The sequence below is a fragment of the Anthonomus grandis genome, chromosome 2 (genome assembly GCF_022605725.1).
Source record: "Anthonomus grandis grandis chromosome 2, icAntGran1.3, whole genome shotgun sequence".
Classification (NCBI taxonomy): Eukaryota; Metazoa; Arthropoda; class Insecta; order Coleoptera; family Curculionidae; genus Anthonomus; species Anthonomus grandis.
This window is the reverse complement of record NC_065547.1, coordinates 15,813,757-15,830,980: the sequence shown is the minus strand read 5'-3', so window position 1 is coordinate 15,830,980 and position 17,224 is coordinate 15,813,757. Positions and strand designations below refer to the sequence as shown.

General features: G+C 34.2%; 1 protein-coding gene across 2 annotated transcripts in view; it reads left to right on the top strand.

Annotated features, from left to right (window-relative positions):
- Positions 1 to 17,224, top strand: part of LOC126747929 (probable ATP-dependent RNA helicase DDX52) — a 349,907-nt gene that overhangs the window by 76,724 nt on the left and 255,959 nt on the right. For both annotated transcript variants that reach the window (XM_050456916.1, XM_050456911.1), the window contains exon 7: positions 301 to 514. In XM_050456916.1, coding sequence (XP_050312873.1) covers positions 301 to 514 — 214 coding nt within the window. The remainder of the gene's footprint in view (positions 1 to 300; positions 515 to 17,224) is intronic.

Genomic DNA, 17,224 nt, shown 5'->3' with positions numbered 1-17,224 from the left:
CGTCATTTATTCGGTTCACAGGACCATGAAAACGTAATAAGGAGTGTTCTAATAATAAATTGAACTGTTAATTCCGCTCAAAGGACCTATCTTAGGGCAATATATTTACCCCCTGTATAAAATTGCATCAATAACTGTGACAAATGATAACAGGTGATAAATGCTCTTCCATAAATTAGCTTTTTGTTTATATTTACTTTCATCACTTATTGTCAAATGGCACCAGTCAAAAACTGGGTGTTCCAAAGCGATGATTTATTGCTTTTTCATTTGATTTTTAAAATTAAATTGTTGTTCCAGAAATGCAGCTACGGATACCGTAGATCAGAAACTGCAATTCGTTGGTTCTGAGCAGGGTAAACTGATCGCATTACGTGATCTGATCCGTCAAGGGATCACACCTCCCGTTCTGATTTTCGTCCAAAGCAAAGATCGGGCTCAGCAACTGTTCAACGAGCTAATCTACGATGGGATTATGGTAGATGTGATTCACGCCGACCGGACTCAGACACAGGTGAGTAGTTCCGTTTTTTAAAAATAACCTCGAGAAGGAAACCTTTTATTTCGAAAGTCTCTTTGTTTGCTGTTATTTTATAAAAAGGGAGAGCAATAAGGAATAAGCTTAAAGATGCCCTTGAGAGTTACCGTTGGCATCGGCAACAAAATATCGAAAATGATTTTTAACTTCGGGAGGTTCAGTCAAAGGGATGAGAAAACGGGGTGTAACAAATTGGAAAAGATATTTTACTTTTAACAAAAAGGCTCTTTATATTATATTTTAATAATTGTATTGTTTTTTTAAACACCAAGGGGTTTTACTGTTTTAAACAAGAGGAATATTGCCGCGTTTAATTGCCTAGAGGAAATAAATTCAAGGGCGTACGCAGGATTTCAGCTGGGGGGGGGGGGGCAGCTCATACTTGTTTCGAGAAGATGGTCGGTCGGGTATATTAAAACAAAAAATCATGAAAATTGACTTTTATTAATTAGTTTGATTGACACAAAAAAATATTATATACAGGGTGATCACGGTAACTTTGGCAAAAATTGTAAGGTAGGTAGGGGCTCCATAGGCAAGTATTTTGAGCATAGGAACCCATGTCCGGAAAAGCCTCCATTCGGAGATGGGGCTGTTTTAAAATTGGATCCTTCGCGGCAGGTGGGTAGGCAACCCAACGTACACAAAAAGTTTTTTTTTACTTTTTCTGAATACCATGTATTTTTTTTGTCAATGACTACGATAAATTTGTGACGGAAACTTCAACCTGACTGACAGGAAAAAAAATCTGTTTCTTGCACGTTTGTATGAGAAAAAGTAGACGATGAACCGGCTAACTTTCCGCGAGCTTGCTGATGTGCATCTAGTTTATGGAGCTTCAGGCAGCAATGCATTGGCGGCTCAGCGCTTGTACGCTCAGCGATTTCCACAGCGTGACCAGGTACACCGCAGCGTGTTTGTAAATGTCGACCGCACACTACGGAAAACGGGATCATTTCAAGTAAGTCTTGTTCTTTAGAAGTATTTTTTTATTGCCAAAGTATAAGTTTATTGTAAGTCGTTTATACGGGACTGTTAACTAGGTACAGCAGGAGCAAGGATGACTGCGTCTAGCACGTGATGGACTTGAAGATCCTGTAATGGCACGTATTGCTGACAATCCCCAAAAGAGCATTCGTCAGGTCGCTTCCGAAGTGGGTTGCAACCACGGGACGGTATGGAATATATTTCACGACAACAATTTACCCATTTAAATTGAAGAAAGTTCAACATCTCTTTCCTGACGATCCCCCTCGGCGCCTGCACTACTGCCAGTGGTTAAACCAACGCATTGGGGAAATCCTGATTTCCTGCGGTATGTTTGTTCCACCGACGAAAAGGGCTTTTCTAGAGAAAGTATGTTCAACGCCCACAACAACCACTTCTGGTCGGAAGAGAACCCGCATGCCATGCATGTCCGAGGATATGAAAAGAAGTTTTTTGTTAATGTTTGGGCTGGCATTGTCGGCGACCACTTGCTTGGTCCATATGTTCTACCCGCCCGCTTGAATGCAGAAAATTATTTGATATTTCTCCAAGGCCAGTTAGAGGAATATTTTGAAGATTTGCCCCTACAGATTATTAAAATAACATGTGGTGGCAGGATAGTTGTCCTGCGCAATGGCCAAGGCTGATCCGGGACTATTTAGATGAAATTTTCCCCAATCGTTGGATAGGACGTGGGGGTCCCATAGCGTGGCCACCGACGTCTCCTGATCTTACGCCACCAGATTTCTTTCTGTGGGGCACCATGGAACAAATCGTGTATCAAACACCTTCAGAGGAGGACTTAATTGCGCGAATAGTAATGGCCGCAGAGTTGATTCGAGAGCAGCAGGGTGTTTTCGCTCGAATGCGAACTTCATGGCACCAACGGATCGATAAATGCATCCAGGAGAACGGGCAGCACTTCGAGCATCTGTTGTAGTGCCCCTGTCCATCACTTTGTTTTTGTTTTATTTTCTTCGTTTTATTTTAATCCTGTTAATTTAAGACTACTTTTACTTTAATAATTTTAGTTTTATGAGTTATCTCCGGTATTTTTTGTGGAGAGCTTTATTGCAATTATTACATCTTTTTGTTTTTAAACTAAAGCGTTTAATTTGTGGCTTGTGTACGATAGGTTTCCAGGATTGCCTTATTGCTTTCCCATCTGGCGCAAAAAAGTCAATTTCAAAACAACCGCTCAATTCACAACATTTGATCCGACTAGTGCGGTCTGTGCGGATATAAATCGTGATTACTTCCTTAACCGCCAAATAGGCGATTTCAAAGTCAACCTGACATTTGACAAACTATACATGGTATTCAGAAAAAGTAAAAAAAAACTTTTCGTGTACGTTGGGTTGCCTACCCACCTGCCGCAAAGGGTCCAATTTTAAAACAGCCCCATCTCCGAATGGGGGCTTTTCCGGACATGGGTTCCTATGCTTAAATACTTGCCTATGGCGTCCCTACCTACCCTACAATTTTGGCCAAAGTCACCGTGGTCACCCTGTATACTATAATAATCATAATATACCGGGTGGTGCGTCGCCGAGCGGAACATAGGAAAAACCCATCTAAATTTTAAGGGGGTCAATTATTGGCTTCCCTGTACATTTTATAGAAAAAAATGTAAGATAACTTTTTGAAGAGACCAGAGTAAGTAAGTGTTTTATATTTTAATTGTGTCTGTTTATATTTTGTGTGTGTGTGTGTGTTATATTTTATTTGTGATATATTTTATTTAGTGTGTGTGTTTATATTTTAATTGTCTTTCTTTGTGTCTTTTATTTTTACACTTCTTAGTATCGTTTTAAATTATATCTGTGCATATGTTTTATGTTTATTTTTTTATATTTTTAATATTTGTGTATAGTTTAACGTTGTATTTTACTCTTTTATTATTTATTCGCTTACTTTAATTTTTACATTTCCTCGTTTTATCGAGATATTGTAAATATGTTTTTAAAAATTATAATATATATTATTGTACTTGTATGTAGCAATATGCTAAATAAACATTATTATTATTATTATTATTATTATTAAAATTACACGGCATGCGTTAAATGACCTAAGCAAGAGCTTATTTTATCGGAGGTTAAAAATATTTTGTTATTTTGAGATAGTAACGTCGTACGTGACATTAAGAAGCAAAGATTTAAAGGATTACATTTAAATAATTTTTCAGCATAAGCACAAAAAGACACTGGTGCAATAAGGAGGCATCTCCATTTTAGCATTTTTTTCAGTAGTAGCAAAAAACTGTTTGACTAAGAATTCTTTTAATTAATTTATTTTTTTTATAAGTAGGATTAAACTCCAATATTTAATACATGTCAGAGAGTCACTTTCATTATTTTCGGCGGACATGTTCATTATAAGTAAATAAAACTCGTTATTCGTAAAAACACACACTTAATTACTATATTGACAAGTAAACACGAATTACACACAATTACACTAAATAAACAAGTAAACTAACGTCTATAACTAAATAAAATAATACAAGAACCGTCGCGAATAAAATTAAGGATTAAACGACTTACCTGTAAGGAAGTTTAATCCGAATTATACGAGATTGGTCACATCCGAATAGAACACCCTGTAGTTATACTTTTATCGCTGTTACTCGCAAAGTTTAGAGAGAAAAAACCCGCTGACTCACTCACATACCTCTCCGATCAGCCCGTTCCCATAGACATCATTATACTTTTGGAGACTCCCCTAAAATCGCCAGGGTTGGGATTATGCTTCTGTATAAAATGTGTTATACATTATTATTCATTTCCTAGGGGGGACGTCTATTCGGATGTGACGTATAATTCGGATTGAACTTCCTTACAAGTAAGTCGTTTAATCCTTAATTATACTTCGATTGGTCACATCCGAATAGAACACCCCGTAGATGTTTAGAATATATTGATTGGCGATCTTATATGCAAATACTTCTCCTAGTTCTAAGAAAACTCATTAAATGCGTAAGTATAATATTATAATGTTAACGCTTGTAATTTTACTTATAATTTAACGCTTTTTAATTAATGCTTACTTATATACCTAATTACATAAAGGGCATATAGTATAATATTATTAAACATAAATATAGTATAGTATTGTTATATCAATTTAGATATAAACTAATAATTATTACGTAAATGTATACAGCAAGTGAAACGCCTGAGAACAAACAAAACGAGAAAAACAATTACTTAAAACTCAGTCTATTTTATTTTTGGTTGATTAACTCAGTGATGTAATTTGCGAAACATTGATTATTTTGTATGGGTCTGTTATAAAATTTATTGAATGTTTCAGTCTTTTCTGACCAGCCCGCAGCTTCTCTAATAGAATTGATAGGCGTGCCAACCCTAAGAGCTCTTGACGTAGAAGCATGCCTCGTACTATGCGCTTTAAATTTTTGTGTATCTACACCGCATATTTTAAGGCATTTTTTAATCCACCTACTTAGTGTCTGTGTCGTAGCTGGTCTGTGTGGCTTTTTAATTGTTAAAATGAGAATATCCTCATTATTTCTTAAGCTTTTTGTATGGTTTATGTAATGCCGAATTGTAGAAGCTCTGCAGAGTCCTGGATTATTTTTAAAATAAGGAAAATTGAATTGGTGTTGGCGGTTCTTTGGCCCAGATGTTTTTATAATGTCCGAAATTTCTATTACCATACCAATGTCAGAAACTCGAATATTTGATAGTCTAATTTTGGAAAAGGTTTGTACACGTTGTGCAGAACACAGTGCTAAAAGCAACATCATTTAATTGTCAAGGATTCCAGTGAAAGATTTTCAAGTGGAAAGAGTGTGTTTATGTAGTTTATTACAGGTTCTGGATCCCAAGTTTCCTTATATCAAGGAAAAGAGGGGCGAAGTTTAAAAACACCCTGCATAAATCTTCAATCAAAGAGATCTAATTTTGGAGTTCCTAACTTTTGAGTTATTTTTAAAAAAAAACTTGATGGTCGAGAGAATATTCGGTGTCTACATTTTTGTGTCGCGAATTTTTGTCTGCTATTACATCTTCTACAGTATTTATGTAGCTAGCAAATACAAATATATTTTTCCCTTCACACCATTGCCATATTTCTCTTGCAATTGAATTTAATTTTTTGTACTTTATACTGCCCATTTTGTTAATGACTGATATGGCAGTTTTATTGTCAATTTTTAATAATATGTGACAACTTTCCATATTTTTTGCAAAAGTTTTTAATGCATAACATGCTGCCCCCATTTCCAAGGCGTTGATGTGTTCCCCTTTCTCTAGCTGCTGCCAAAAACCTTTTGTTTCATGTCCATTACAATATGCACCCCACCGATGACTTCGATGCATCAGAAAAAATTGTTAGACTGTATTCAGGAAGTTTTATATCCCTGTTTATAATATTTATATTTTTTAACCACCATTTAAAATCTTTTTTCAAGTGTACAGGTAAATGCATATTTCTATTATAGTCGCCATTATTAGTTTTTAACGCCAAGTATTTTTCCCTTTCAAATGATTTCAGATATAGCCAGCCATATTTTGTAGCAGGACAGATGGAAACTAAGGTCCCTATGAACTGACAGAATTTCCGAATTTGAATTATTCTTTTCGATGCTAGTTTTGTTATGTTGGTTTTTATAGTGTCCTTTTTTTCTGTGCTTATTGAAATTTTCATGTTTGACGAGTTCAAAACGAATCCAAGAAATTTCATTTTATGTGATGGATGCAAAATACTTTTTTCTGTATTAATTAGAAAACCTAGCTTTTTAAACAAGTCAACTGTTTCGTTTATGTTTTGGACACACTCATGAGCTTTTTTGCTTATCAGTAAAGTATCATCTAAATAAACGACTGACAAAAGATTTCTGCTTCGTAATAGAGAGAAAACTGGTTTTAGCATTTTTTTACAGACGTATGGGGAAGCCATTGAACTTCATAAATATTATTTTAAAAATTAAATCTAAGAAATTTTCTGTCTTTTTTAGCAATAGGGATCATACAGTATGCATCTTTAAGGTCGACTGATGCAAAATATACATTTTTAGGTTTTTTGCTGTCCTTATATCTTCTAATTTAAAGTGAGGGGCAGTAATAAATTTGTTTAAGTTTCTGAGATTTAAGATCAATCTATAATCACCATTTTGTTTTTCTCTGAGAAAATAGGTAGACAAGAACTGGTTTTTACATTTTGGCACAATTTTAACTGCTCCTATATTTAATAGATGGCTTATACTGTCAGAATAAATTTTAAGTTCTGATTTATTTAAATTAGGCATTCTTGGAATTTTGCACTGATGGGGTATAGAATCAAAAGGAATTTCATATCCCTTTACCCAGGTTAATATTGTTTTATTATGGGTAATCTGATTCCATTCTGCCTGAAAATGCTTTATTCTGCCAGCATACTCCTCACCTAGATGTACCTCTATTTCCTCCGCCCCCTCTCCTTTTCTCTCTGGGATCCGTTGTCCCTGTTGTATCGTCTGGTTGTGAATTTGTTGTTCGGTTTGTAGTATTTCGGTTTCTGCGATGTTTTCCACCTGGTTTTTGTTGGTGGGCCTTTGTAGTTTTTTGAAGTGGACTGGGTGACCGGCCGAAGTTCTTTTGCAGTGTTTTCAAATGTTTTTAAGTTTTTGCATTTATCGGTGAAATCTTCTTCAAACAAAAATTTGTCTGGAATTTGAGCCGCAGCCACTTTTTGTACCTTGCTATTAAAGTGTGAGTATAATTGAAATTACGATGATTTGATATTGAGTTGTGCACTTGACATATAATCTGACCGGCCTCAACGAGGTTTGTGAGATTGGAATTTTTTTCTTCAGTCAGAGAGTCTTTCCCCTGGATAATATTTGAGAGGGAATAGCCAAGTGCTGCAAGACCTTTCCCTAACATCTCTTGCAGATCTCTAAGGAATGATTCTTTCTTCTGTTCTGGGGCTGAAAGCATTGCTTGTACCTCAGGATTGAGTTCAGGTCCTTTCAGGTACTTGCAGTTGGCTGGAGTACCCCATTTTTCTATTAATTGTTTTTTTATTTCCTTATATAGATAGGCCTTGTGCTAAATAAGTTTGCCATCTTATTGCAATTTCCTCTGAAATTTCAGTGGAAAATGTCTTATCTCCAGTGAGGTTTTCGCCCAAAATATGGTTAAGATTCTCTGGATGATTTTCTTGTTGCATTTGTGTTGAGTCTGAGTGTGAATCACTAGACGAGGATGTGGAGGAGTCAGAGTCAGAAGAGCCTGCAAAAACAGACATAGGTAGTTAATTGAGGATTATCTGTTTTTTTAGAATTTTTATGAGACATATGGCGGGCATAAGTCAGAAACTATGCTGGGCTTAGCCTCTGTGATGCAAAACAATAATAAAATTTGTTTACATCAACTTAAAACTTAAGAGGCAATTGTCTACAGAATAGACAACCCATGCCAGAAATATCAGCCAAAGGCATAATATTTGTCTCATCCTCCTTTAATATCACTCAGAATAACCAACATATTTGTCCCATCCTTAAGCTGCTTGCTAAAATTATTTAAAATATTCACTTATTTTCACTTACTTGTTTCTAATTCTCGCATGTGCTTTTGAAGCTTCCTCATTTTCTTTTTCAAGTGTTTCACCTTCTCTGCTTTCCTTTTCCAATCTTTCCCAGTCATTTCTGTTTTTTGCAAAGCGGAAAAACTAATAAACACCTACTGTCACGATTTAAAACAGGAAATTTTCCTCCGAATTCTGACTAACCGGACTACTTAATTTCTACCTGCTCGTATACGCGCAAAAAGTATAATGATGTTTATGGGAGCGGGCCGGTCGGAGAGGTATGTAGTGAGTCAGCGGGTTTTTTCTCTCTAAACTTTGCGACTAAACAGCGATAAAAGTATAACTACAGGGTGCTCTATTCGGATGTGACCAATCGAAATATAATAAAAGTGACTAGTGATCGGAAGTCGGTATATCTATCATCAGTTCTCTCAAAGACTGCTTTTTTTTCTTTATGCTTCTTTAAGCATTCATTCCGGGCTTCGTTCCACTCTCTTGATATCTCTTAAAAGATATTGAGTCATGTCCTTTATTTTATTTCTAAATAAACTTCACTAAAAATCATCATGAACCCAGACTCATAAACATAATTTGACGGCCGTACCGCCGATCGTTGACAGTAACTTAACACCAAGCCTATTACTAATCAAAACAAATCCTTATCTTAATGTTCTTAGAAAAATACATATAGTCGACACGGCCATACTGACATGTCTCATCCACACATTCTTCAACATCATCACTCTCAAAGTCAAATATCTCTTGTCCTTGACCAGTCGGCACAAGCCGCAATTGATCGTGACTAAATTTACTTAACCCTGCTTTATTTTTTCTACTTCAGATCTATCATTTGTTAACACTCTTTTTATCCTGTAAGGTCCCCTAAACTTACGATCTAATTTTGACAAACAAAATCACCTACAACCAAAGGTTTTATTTCGCCTTTATTTGCATTAAAACGTTCCGTATCTAATTTTGCGCATTTATTTATGTTTTTACTTGCTTCTTCTCTTATTTCGGTTAAAGACGGACTCGTGTTACCATCATCATCCAAAAATTGATAAACCAAACGGTTTAATTGTAATGAGTGAATTTTAGTACCAAATAACATTTCTGCCGGACTATATCCCGTGGTCTTATGCCTGGAACTATTTAAGGCTAACTGAACCTCTCCCAAACTATCTTGCCACGTTTTTGATTCTTCAGCCTTAATTGCGGTAAGAGTATTCTTAAGGACCTGCATTACTCGTTCGACCTGACCATTTGCTTTACTTGTACCATGGGCTATGAAGTGAACATCAATATTACTTTCAAAACAATTTTTTTTTTAAATTTAGAACTAGTGAAGCATTTTCCCTGATCCGATATTATACGACTTGGAGCTGCGAATAAGTGAGTAAAATTCCGAAGAGAATCAACGGCCTGTTTACCCGTCAGTGAAGAAATGTGATAAAAACAAAAAATTTCGTAAAACCATCTACATGAATATGGTTGATTATGGACCAAGCCATAGAACGTGGAATAATAGGAAGCGATTTTGATTTCCCATTTCTCTCTATTTTCTTCAACAAAATATTGTTTCGAACATCATAAGTTTTTAATAAATCATTAGGCAGTTCGTGAGATTTCCTTAGAAATTATTTGAATAATTTTATCATCTCTTTGCTGTTTCACTTGAAGCCAATCTTATTGCAACTCTAAAATTTGGAATTTATTTACAATAGATGTGCAGCTGCTGATATTAGAAATAGGTAGATGATTTCGTGAGAAGAAATCGACTAAGAAATCGAGAAGCACGACGATCACAATCGACGTGCTTCATGTGATTACATTCACGATACTGAATGTCAAAGTCAAAGCCTTGTAAAAAAATGTCCACCAACGATGCACTCTAGGTGTTAATTAAATTTTATTTTTAGAAGCTTTTAAAGAATTACAATCTGTTACAACGTTAAAATATTTCCCATACAGATAATGCCTAAAATGTTTAACAGCGTTTACCACAGCTAATGTTTCAAGTTCATATGAATGATACCTTGATTTCACCTTAAAAGTACGTTTACTGAAAAACGCAACCACACGTAATTTACCATCTTTCTTTTGTAATAAAATAGTGCCGTAGCCTTCAGAACTTGCATCTGTGAGCAACTCGGTACATAAATCTGGATCATAAATAGAAAGCACGGGTTCAGAAGTAAGATGTTTTAATAAAGTCTGCCGGTCAGTTTCGTGATTGTCACACCATTTAATAGAAGCTGTTTAGAAAAACTTGTATAAACTGTCGAAAATACGAAGCTAAACCTAAAAACTGGCGAACTTGTGTAGGAGTTTTGGGAATTGACAAATTAGTTAGTGCAGAAATTTTAGCAGTGTTAGGACGAAGCTCACCACCTCGAACTAGATACCCCAGGTACTGTACTTTAGTTTTAAGAAATGTGCACTTTTTCAAATTGAATGAAAATCCGGCATCTGCCAAAAAAAACCATTTCTAAACGATATAGCCCCTCAGAAATTGAAGAAGAAGGAATTAGTACGTCATCGATATATACCACTGCAAACGTGGTTCGTAGATTTCCAAGAGCTTTATCAATAGCCCTTTGATAAACAGAAGGAGCATTTGCAAGTCCAAATGGTATAGTCAAAAACTCGTATTGACCATCCAGAGTTACAAAAGCCGTTTTCTAAATGCTATTTTGATTAACAGGTATTTGGTAAAATCCTGAAGCCATATCAAGGGTTGTAAAACAAGAAGAACCATTAAGACGATAAATTTGGTCACTTATTAATGGTAATGGATACCTATCTGGAATAGTACTACGATTTAGCTCACGAAAGTCGCAACACATTATGACAGAGAGACCGAGGCCGGTCTCCGGACCTAACCCCACTAGACTTTTTTCTTTGGGGCTACTTAAAAAGCAAAGTTTATAAAACCCCACCTGAGAGTATTGAAAATTTAAAAAATAGAATATTTCAAGAATGCAGAGAAATTAGCAGGCAGACCCTTGCCAATGTTCCTAAGGAGTTTGAAAATAGGCTTTTTTATTGTCTTGCTAATAAGGGTGCGCATTTTGAACATTTAATAAAATAAATTTGTTAAACTAATTAAATTTGTTTTTCTACCCTACCAATTTACACTTTAATTGCTTCTTGGTCAATCAATTTTATTTTTTTTTACAACCATTGATAGCATAATGAATGCCCTTTAAAATAATGTATCACACCATGGGGGGTAGCCAATTGACATACCAAAGTTTGGCGTAAATAAAATATTCATTATTTCTAGACATTTTCGCTAACTATTTGCTTACACATTTACCGATTTCATTTTTTTTTGGTACCGTTGAATAGAGAATTTTACGCTGCTTACTATGATGTATCACACGATGGGGGTTCCCATTTGACATATTAAAGTGAGGTTAGCTGGAGGTGAGGAGGTGATTGACAGAACTTCAGTAAATGCATAATTAAACGTCCCCCGGTATATCTAATTTGACGTGTTTTTTTTTTTTTTTTTTTTTGAAGTAAGTTATTAAGGGTGAATCGTTTTGAAATGAAAGCACTGTATATTCTGTAGAAAGAATATCGTATGGTACACAAAGGAATGTTTGTGATATCGGGGTCATTTCATGAAATATTTCAGATATAGTACTCGAGTTTAAAAAGTAGTTTAATTCCGTGTCCATTTTTTTAAATGCCGAAATTTTCTCTCTTCTGTACGTACCATATACGTATCAAATACGGATATTCTACTGTTTAATAAACATAGCTTAACAATATATGATTGATAAATACACTAAAACCAACAATTTTTAAACCAATTGTTGAATAAACATATATTTAACGGTAATAATATATGATGTGTTGCTTGGGAAGTCATACCTAGACTTTTAGTTATTTAGATGGTTGAATAGTTAATAAAACTAAATATTTAAAAAAACCTTTGTTTTTTAAGAGGAAAATGGAAAAGTTACTTAATAAATATTGTAATAAGTCAGTTTTTACTTTATTATTGAAGTGTCTTTCAATTAAGCTTATATACACTACCGGACAAAAGTGGAGAAACAAAGTGTCTTTTGTATTTATTTTTATATTAGTATATTTGATCATTAATTTTTTATTTTTTTTAAATATAATTTTGTTTCTAGTCTTCAGTACCTCAATAAAAAATTAAAAAAAAACAAGTGACAACTAATATATTTTTTACTTGTTTTTACAGGGGACAAAAGTGGAGAAATACTATTTTTTTTAATTTTTTATACACAATGTATTCGTTAGTTGTACATACAAATACTAATAATGTGTAGCAAAACCCTTATTTTTTATAACTTCAGCACACCGACTTCGCAGAGTTCATTAGGCTGTCAATATAATCTGCTGAAATGGAATTCCACTCCTCTTGAAGAGCTGTGAACAAATCATCCTGGTTTCTAAATTATTCTTTATTTTTTTGTCTGATTTTCCTATCTAAATGGTCCCATAGGTTTTCTATCGGGTTTAGATCCGGTCTTCAAACCATTTCTTTACTACTTTTGCGGTATGCTTCGGATCGTTATCCTGCTGAAACGACCATCGAAGCGGCATAGTTTCTTCTGCGTATATGATCCTTAAGAATTCTTAAAAATTGAAATCTCTCCATTTTTCCTTCAACTTTTCTTAATGGTCCTACTCCTGATCCGGAAAAGCAACCCCAAACCATGATATGGCCTCCTCCATGTTTCACAGTTGCCTTGGTGTACTTTGGATTAAGTCTAGTATTGGCAGGACGATGAACCCATTTCATTCCATTAGATCCGAATAGGCAGAACTTACTTTCATTAGAAAATAGAACCGTTTGCCACTTTTGGGTTTTTCAATCAAGATGTTCCTGTGCAAATTGGAGTCTAGCCAATCTATTCTTTTTAGAAATGAATGGTTTTTTGGCTGGACGACGGCTATAAAGTCCAAATTCAGTCAAACGACGACGAATAGTACGCACAGATACCGAAACCCCAGGTATTTCATTATAAATTTCTGTGGCGGGCATAAAGGGATGTTCTGTTGCCAACATTTTTATTTTTCTCTCAATAACTTTATTCATTTTCCTTGGCCGTCCATACCTTGGACGGGTAGTCACACTATTATATTTTTTAAAAGCAGCAATAGTTTTTGAAACTACGGATCTATTACGATTAACTTGCCTAGCAATTTCACTTTGTTTTACACCAGCTTGAAATTTTGAAACAATTAATTTTCGGAGATCAATACTCAGATCTATTCCGCGAGGCATTTTGTACAAATCGTATATTACAGTTTAACACTCAACGTTAAGATCAAACTAATGATAAATAATCACTTTAAATACCAAATAAGATTTGTTTGGAATGTTTATTCATTTTCGTCCGCATAAAATAGCATAAATAATTTTTTGATCAACTGATAAGGTAAATACAAACAAGAAGGATGTGTTTTTATGCTGCAATAATAGAGCTAAATATTTTCTACTAAAAATGTAAAATAATATCTTGTATGTTAAGATGTTATTGTTAAATTTGTAAATGTTTCTTCACTTTTGGCCGGTAGTGTAACTTGCCATGTCTATTTAATTTAAATAAGAAGGCAGATAAATTAGTTCGTTTAGTCAATAAAATCACGAGAATAAACTGGAAATAAAACACCGGAAGAAAACCGAATAATATTCCATCAATTTGCCCAGCGGCAGCCGCATTCTAACTCAATTTCCATTATTCGCTCTGCCCTAATTTAAGGGATTAAGATCTAATGGATTTCATATTTTTCCACATGTTTTCCCTTATTTTCAGTTATTAGATTTTATGCGAATTTCCTGCTTGAAAATTCATTAGGTGGAGAAGACATTTTGTTGTTTACTTCTGGTACAAACAGTTAATTAACCTTTTCGGATATAAATATAATTCTTATCGGATAACATATTAAATTAATGTATATTTCAAGGTAAAACTTTTCGATTTATGTAAAAGTTCCAGTAAAAATCTTATGGTCCCAGGGAAATAAATAAAAAACTCTAACTACTATAGGAAGCAGGATTTTTAATTTAAAATTGAAGCACAAATATACCAAGAAAAAATATTAAATTTACCAGCAGTCAAAAAAAATCAAATTTTGACTGCAAAACTGATTGATATTTTAATTTAGTTTGCTTCAACTTTGCAGCGTTTTTATTTGCTTTTATAATGTAACAATTTAATTTGTATGAATACTGGTCGCGACATCTAATGTCTAGTTGGCATTCTAAAAATAAGAACTCCTAGATGGCGCTAGCTGTTCTTCGCTTTGAATTTTAAACAATTTATTCTCTTTATCTCTTTGACTAACGCGATTTTTCTATCTGTCTGTCTTTGTCATTGGTCACGTACGCCGCTCAAGGATCAACTGTAGGTTTGTTCCACAGAACACAAATATATAGAGAAGTGGTGGTTGCTTACAAACTGATAGAAATTCTTCTGACAAATCAGCTAGCGTCCTCTCGCTTGGCAACGGCAACTGTTGTAACTAACTTGACAGTTTGACGTGCCTAATTGGACCAATCAAAATGGTGAAAGGCGCGGCCAAATTAAGGCGGGAAATCAAATTTTATTTAATCCGACAATGTTATCATTTAATTGTAATATCTAAAGCAAACGGCTTCTCAAAAAGGTTACTCATTGAGAAAAGTGCCTTTTTGATTAGGTGTTAGCATCAGATATTGATCTGAACAAAAATAAAACTTTTCAGCTTTATTTTACATATCTAAATAAGTTAATTTACTGCAATAATCTACGACAGTGTATTAACAATAGTATAGGACATATCACCAATTGCACAAGTGGCAATAAAACAATGTTTTTCTTTAATACATTTATAATTTAATTTTCCTGAAAAAAAAATTACTTAAAATGAGATACCTAATATACAATAATTTATTATAATAGACATTATATAAATTAGAATTAATCTAAAAATGTTTAAAGTATTTTGTTAGTATTGAACTACCCTAATTTTCAACAGATTAGAAAAGGTTGTCAACATTTTTGTGCTATTTTCTCATCATACATCTAAAGGCATTCTTATTAGGTTAATAATATCCTCATTTTATTAACACAGATTCAATAGTGGATGAATTATCCTTATTTAATATGTACTTGTATCTGTTTCCTAAAGAAAAATTAAACAGATTTTAAAATTATTTAAATATTAATTTTTAAAATTAATTAAAAATTCTATAGCAGAGTATTATCGAAAGAAACAATATATCTATCTACAAAACAAAATAAACTCTTTATACTAAAAAGTTGTTTTTATTTTATATCACTTACAGTGGTGGCCAACTAATTAGAAACGATTTTAAAAATGTTATACCTACTTTAATTTGCATCCGCTTTATATATATATATATATATATATATATCTCTTATTTAATTTTAAATAAACCATTCTGACGAAAATGTATTGTTTTAATTGTCTGAGAGATTTACCCAAAATGCCCTACAAACTTCAGAAGTGAGATGTAAAAAAAGAAAGGTGGCAATTTTAGTAGTGTACGCGGTTCGCGTCGGTTATGTGACAAGTTTTGTTTGTGTTGGCGATTGGCATTTTTTTTATTCGGTGAAGGAAAGACGTCAGTTGTGTTGGGAAAATAAACAAAACAAGCATTGGTGCGTATTGGTTGCGTTTGTTTTTCCTAAGTCGTCACCTCAAGTGGAGTTGAAGAGAAAAGTCAGCGCAAGATTTTACGGTAAATGAGTTGAAGGAGTTTTTGAAGCTCCGTAATTTACCAGTAACCGGCAGTAAGGCTAAACTTATAGACAGGCTGGACAAAGTGTCCGAAACCATTTGGGAAGAAGATTTGGTCAGCGAAAGACATCAAAGACAGGTCGATGTTGCTGCGTCTAGATTGGCTCAACATGAACTAGAAATGTTGAAACGTGAGCAAGAATTGGCGAGAAGGGAAATTGAACTTCTACGACGAGAACAAGAGTTGTTAAATTCTCGTACGACGCCAGAGAGGTCTGATAGCCGAAGCAGCTCCGCAGCAATTCGAGCAATGGGCGATTTATTGAGTGATTTTGATGGCTCCAATGATTTTGGAAAATGGGAGCAGCAGATACAACTTCTGCGGGCATCTTATCAATTGGATGATAACGCTGTAAGAGTTTTAATTAGCTCTAAACTAAAAGGTCGGGCTTTGCCTTGGTTCCATTCAAAGCCAGCTCACCTAACAATGGATATCACCACTTTGTTAGATAACATGCAACACATGTTTATGCACCGTCCCAGTAAATTGTTAATGAGGAAAGATTTTGAAAATAGACATTGGAGAACAGGTGAACGATTTACGGATTATTACCATATTTAAATTCGGAAATTCATCAGATTATGAATATTGAAGTTGATTCGGATTCACTGAAAGTGTCGGAGGAATTACAGATTAATTCCAGCATTGATAGAAAGTTTGTTGAACAGCTTAGGTGCATGTATTTTGACTATTTAAAGATTAAAGATAGTGGCCGAGTAAAGTTGATTTTGAAATGAAAATTGTGTTGAAACACGATCAGCCCATAAGTTTTAGACCTAGACGTTTATCGTATTCTGATAAAGAAAAGTTACAGTTAATTTTAAGTGACCTTTTAAATCGCGGTACCATAAGACCGAGTGAATCACCGTATGCCAGCCCTATAGTTTTAGTAGGGAAAAAGAATGGTAAAACTAGATTATGTATTGATTATCGCGAATTGAATAAAATCACAATTAAAGATAATTTTCCAAGATTGACGATAATATTGATTTATTAAGGAAAAAAAGATATTTCACCTCTCTTGATTTGAAAGACGGTTATTATAATGTGAGAATAGCCGAAGAATCTGTCAAATTTACATCCTTTGTGACTCCCATGGGTCAATATGAATTTCTTTTCTGCCCTTTTGGTTTAACAAATGCGCCTAAAGTGTTTGGGAGATTTATTAAAAAAGTTTTTTCTGAACTTTTACAGAGTGGTGAAATGATGCAATTTTTTGATGATTTTTTGATAGCAACAACGACCTTGGAAAATCACTTTGAAATATTGGAAAAGGTATTTCGATTGGCAGGCTAAGCAAAGTTAACATTTAGATTAGATAAATGTTTCTTTATTCAGACTGAAATTGATTACTTGGGGTACCGTGTTAGTTA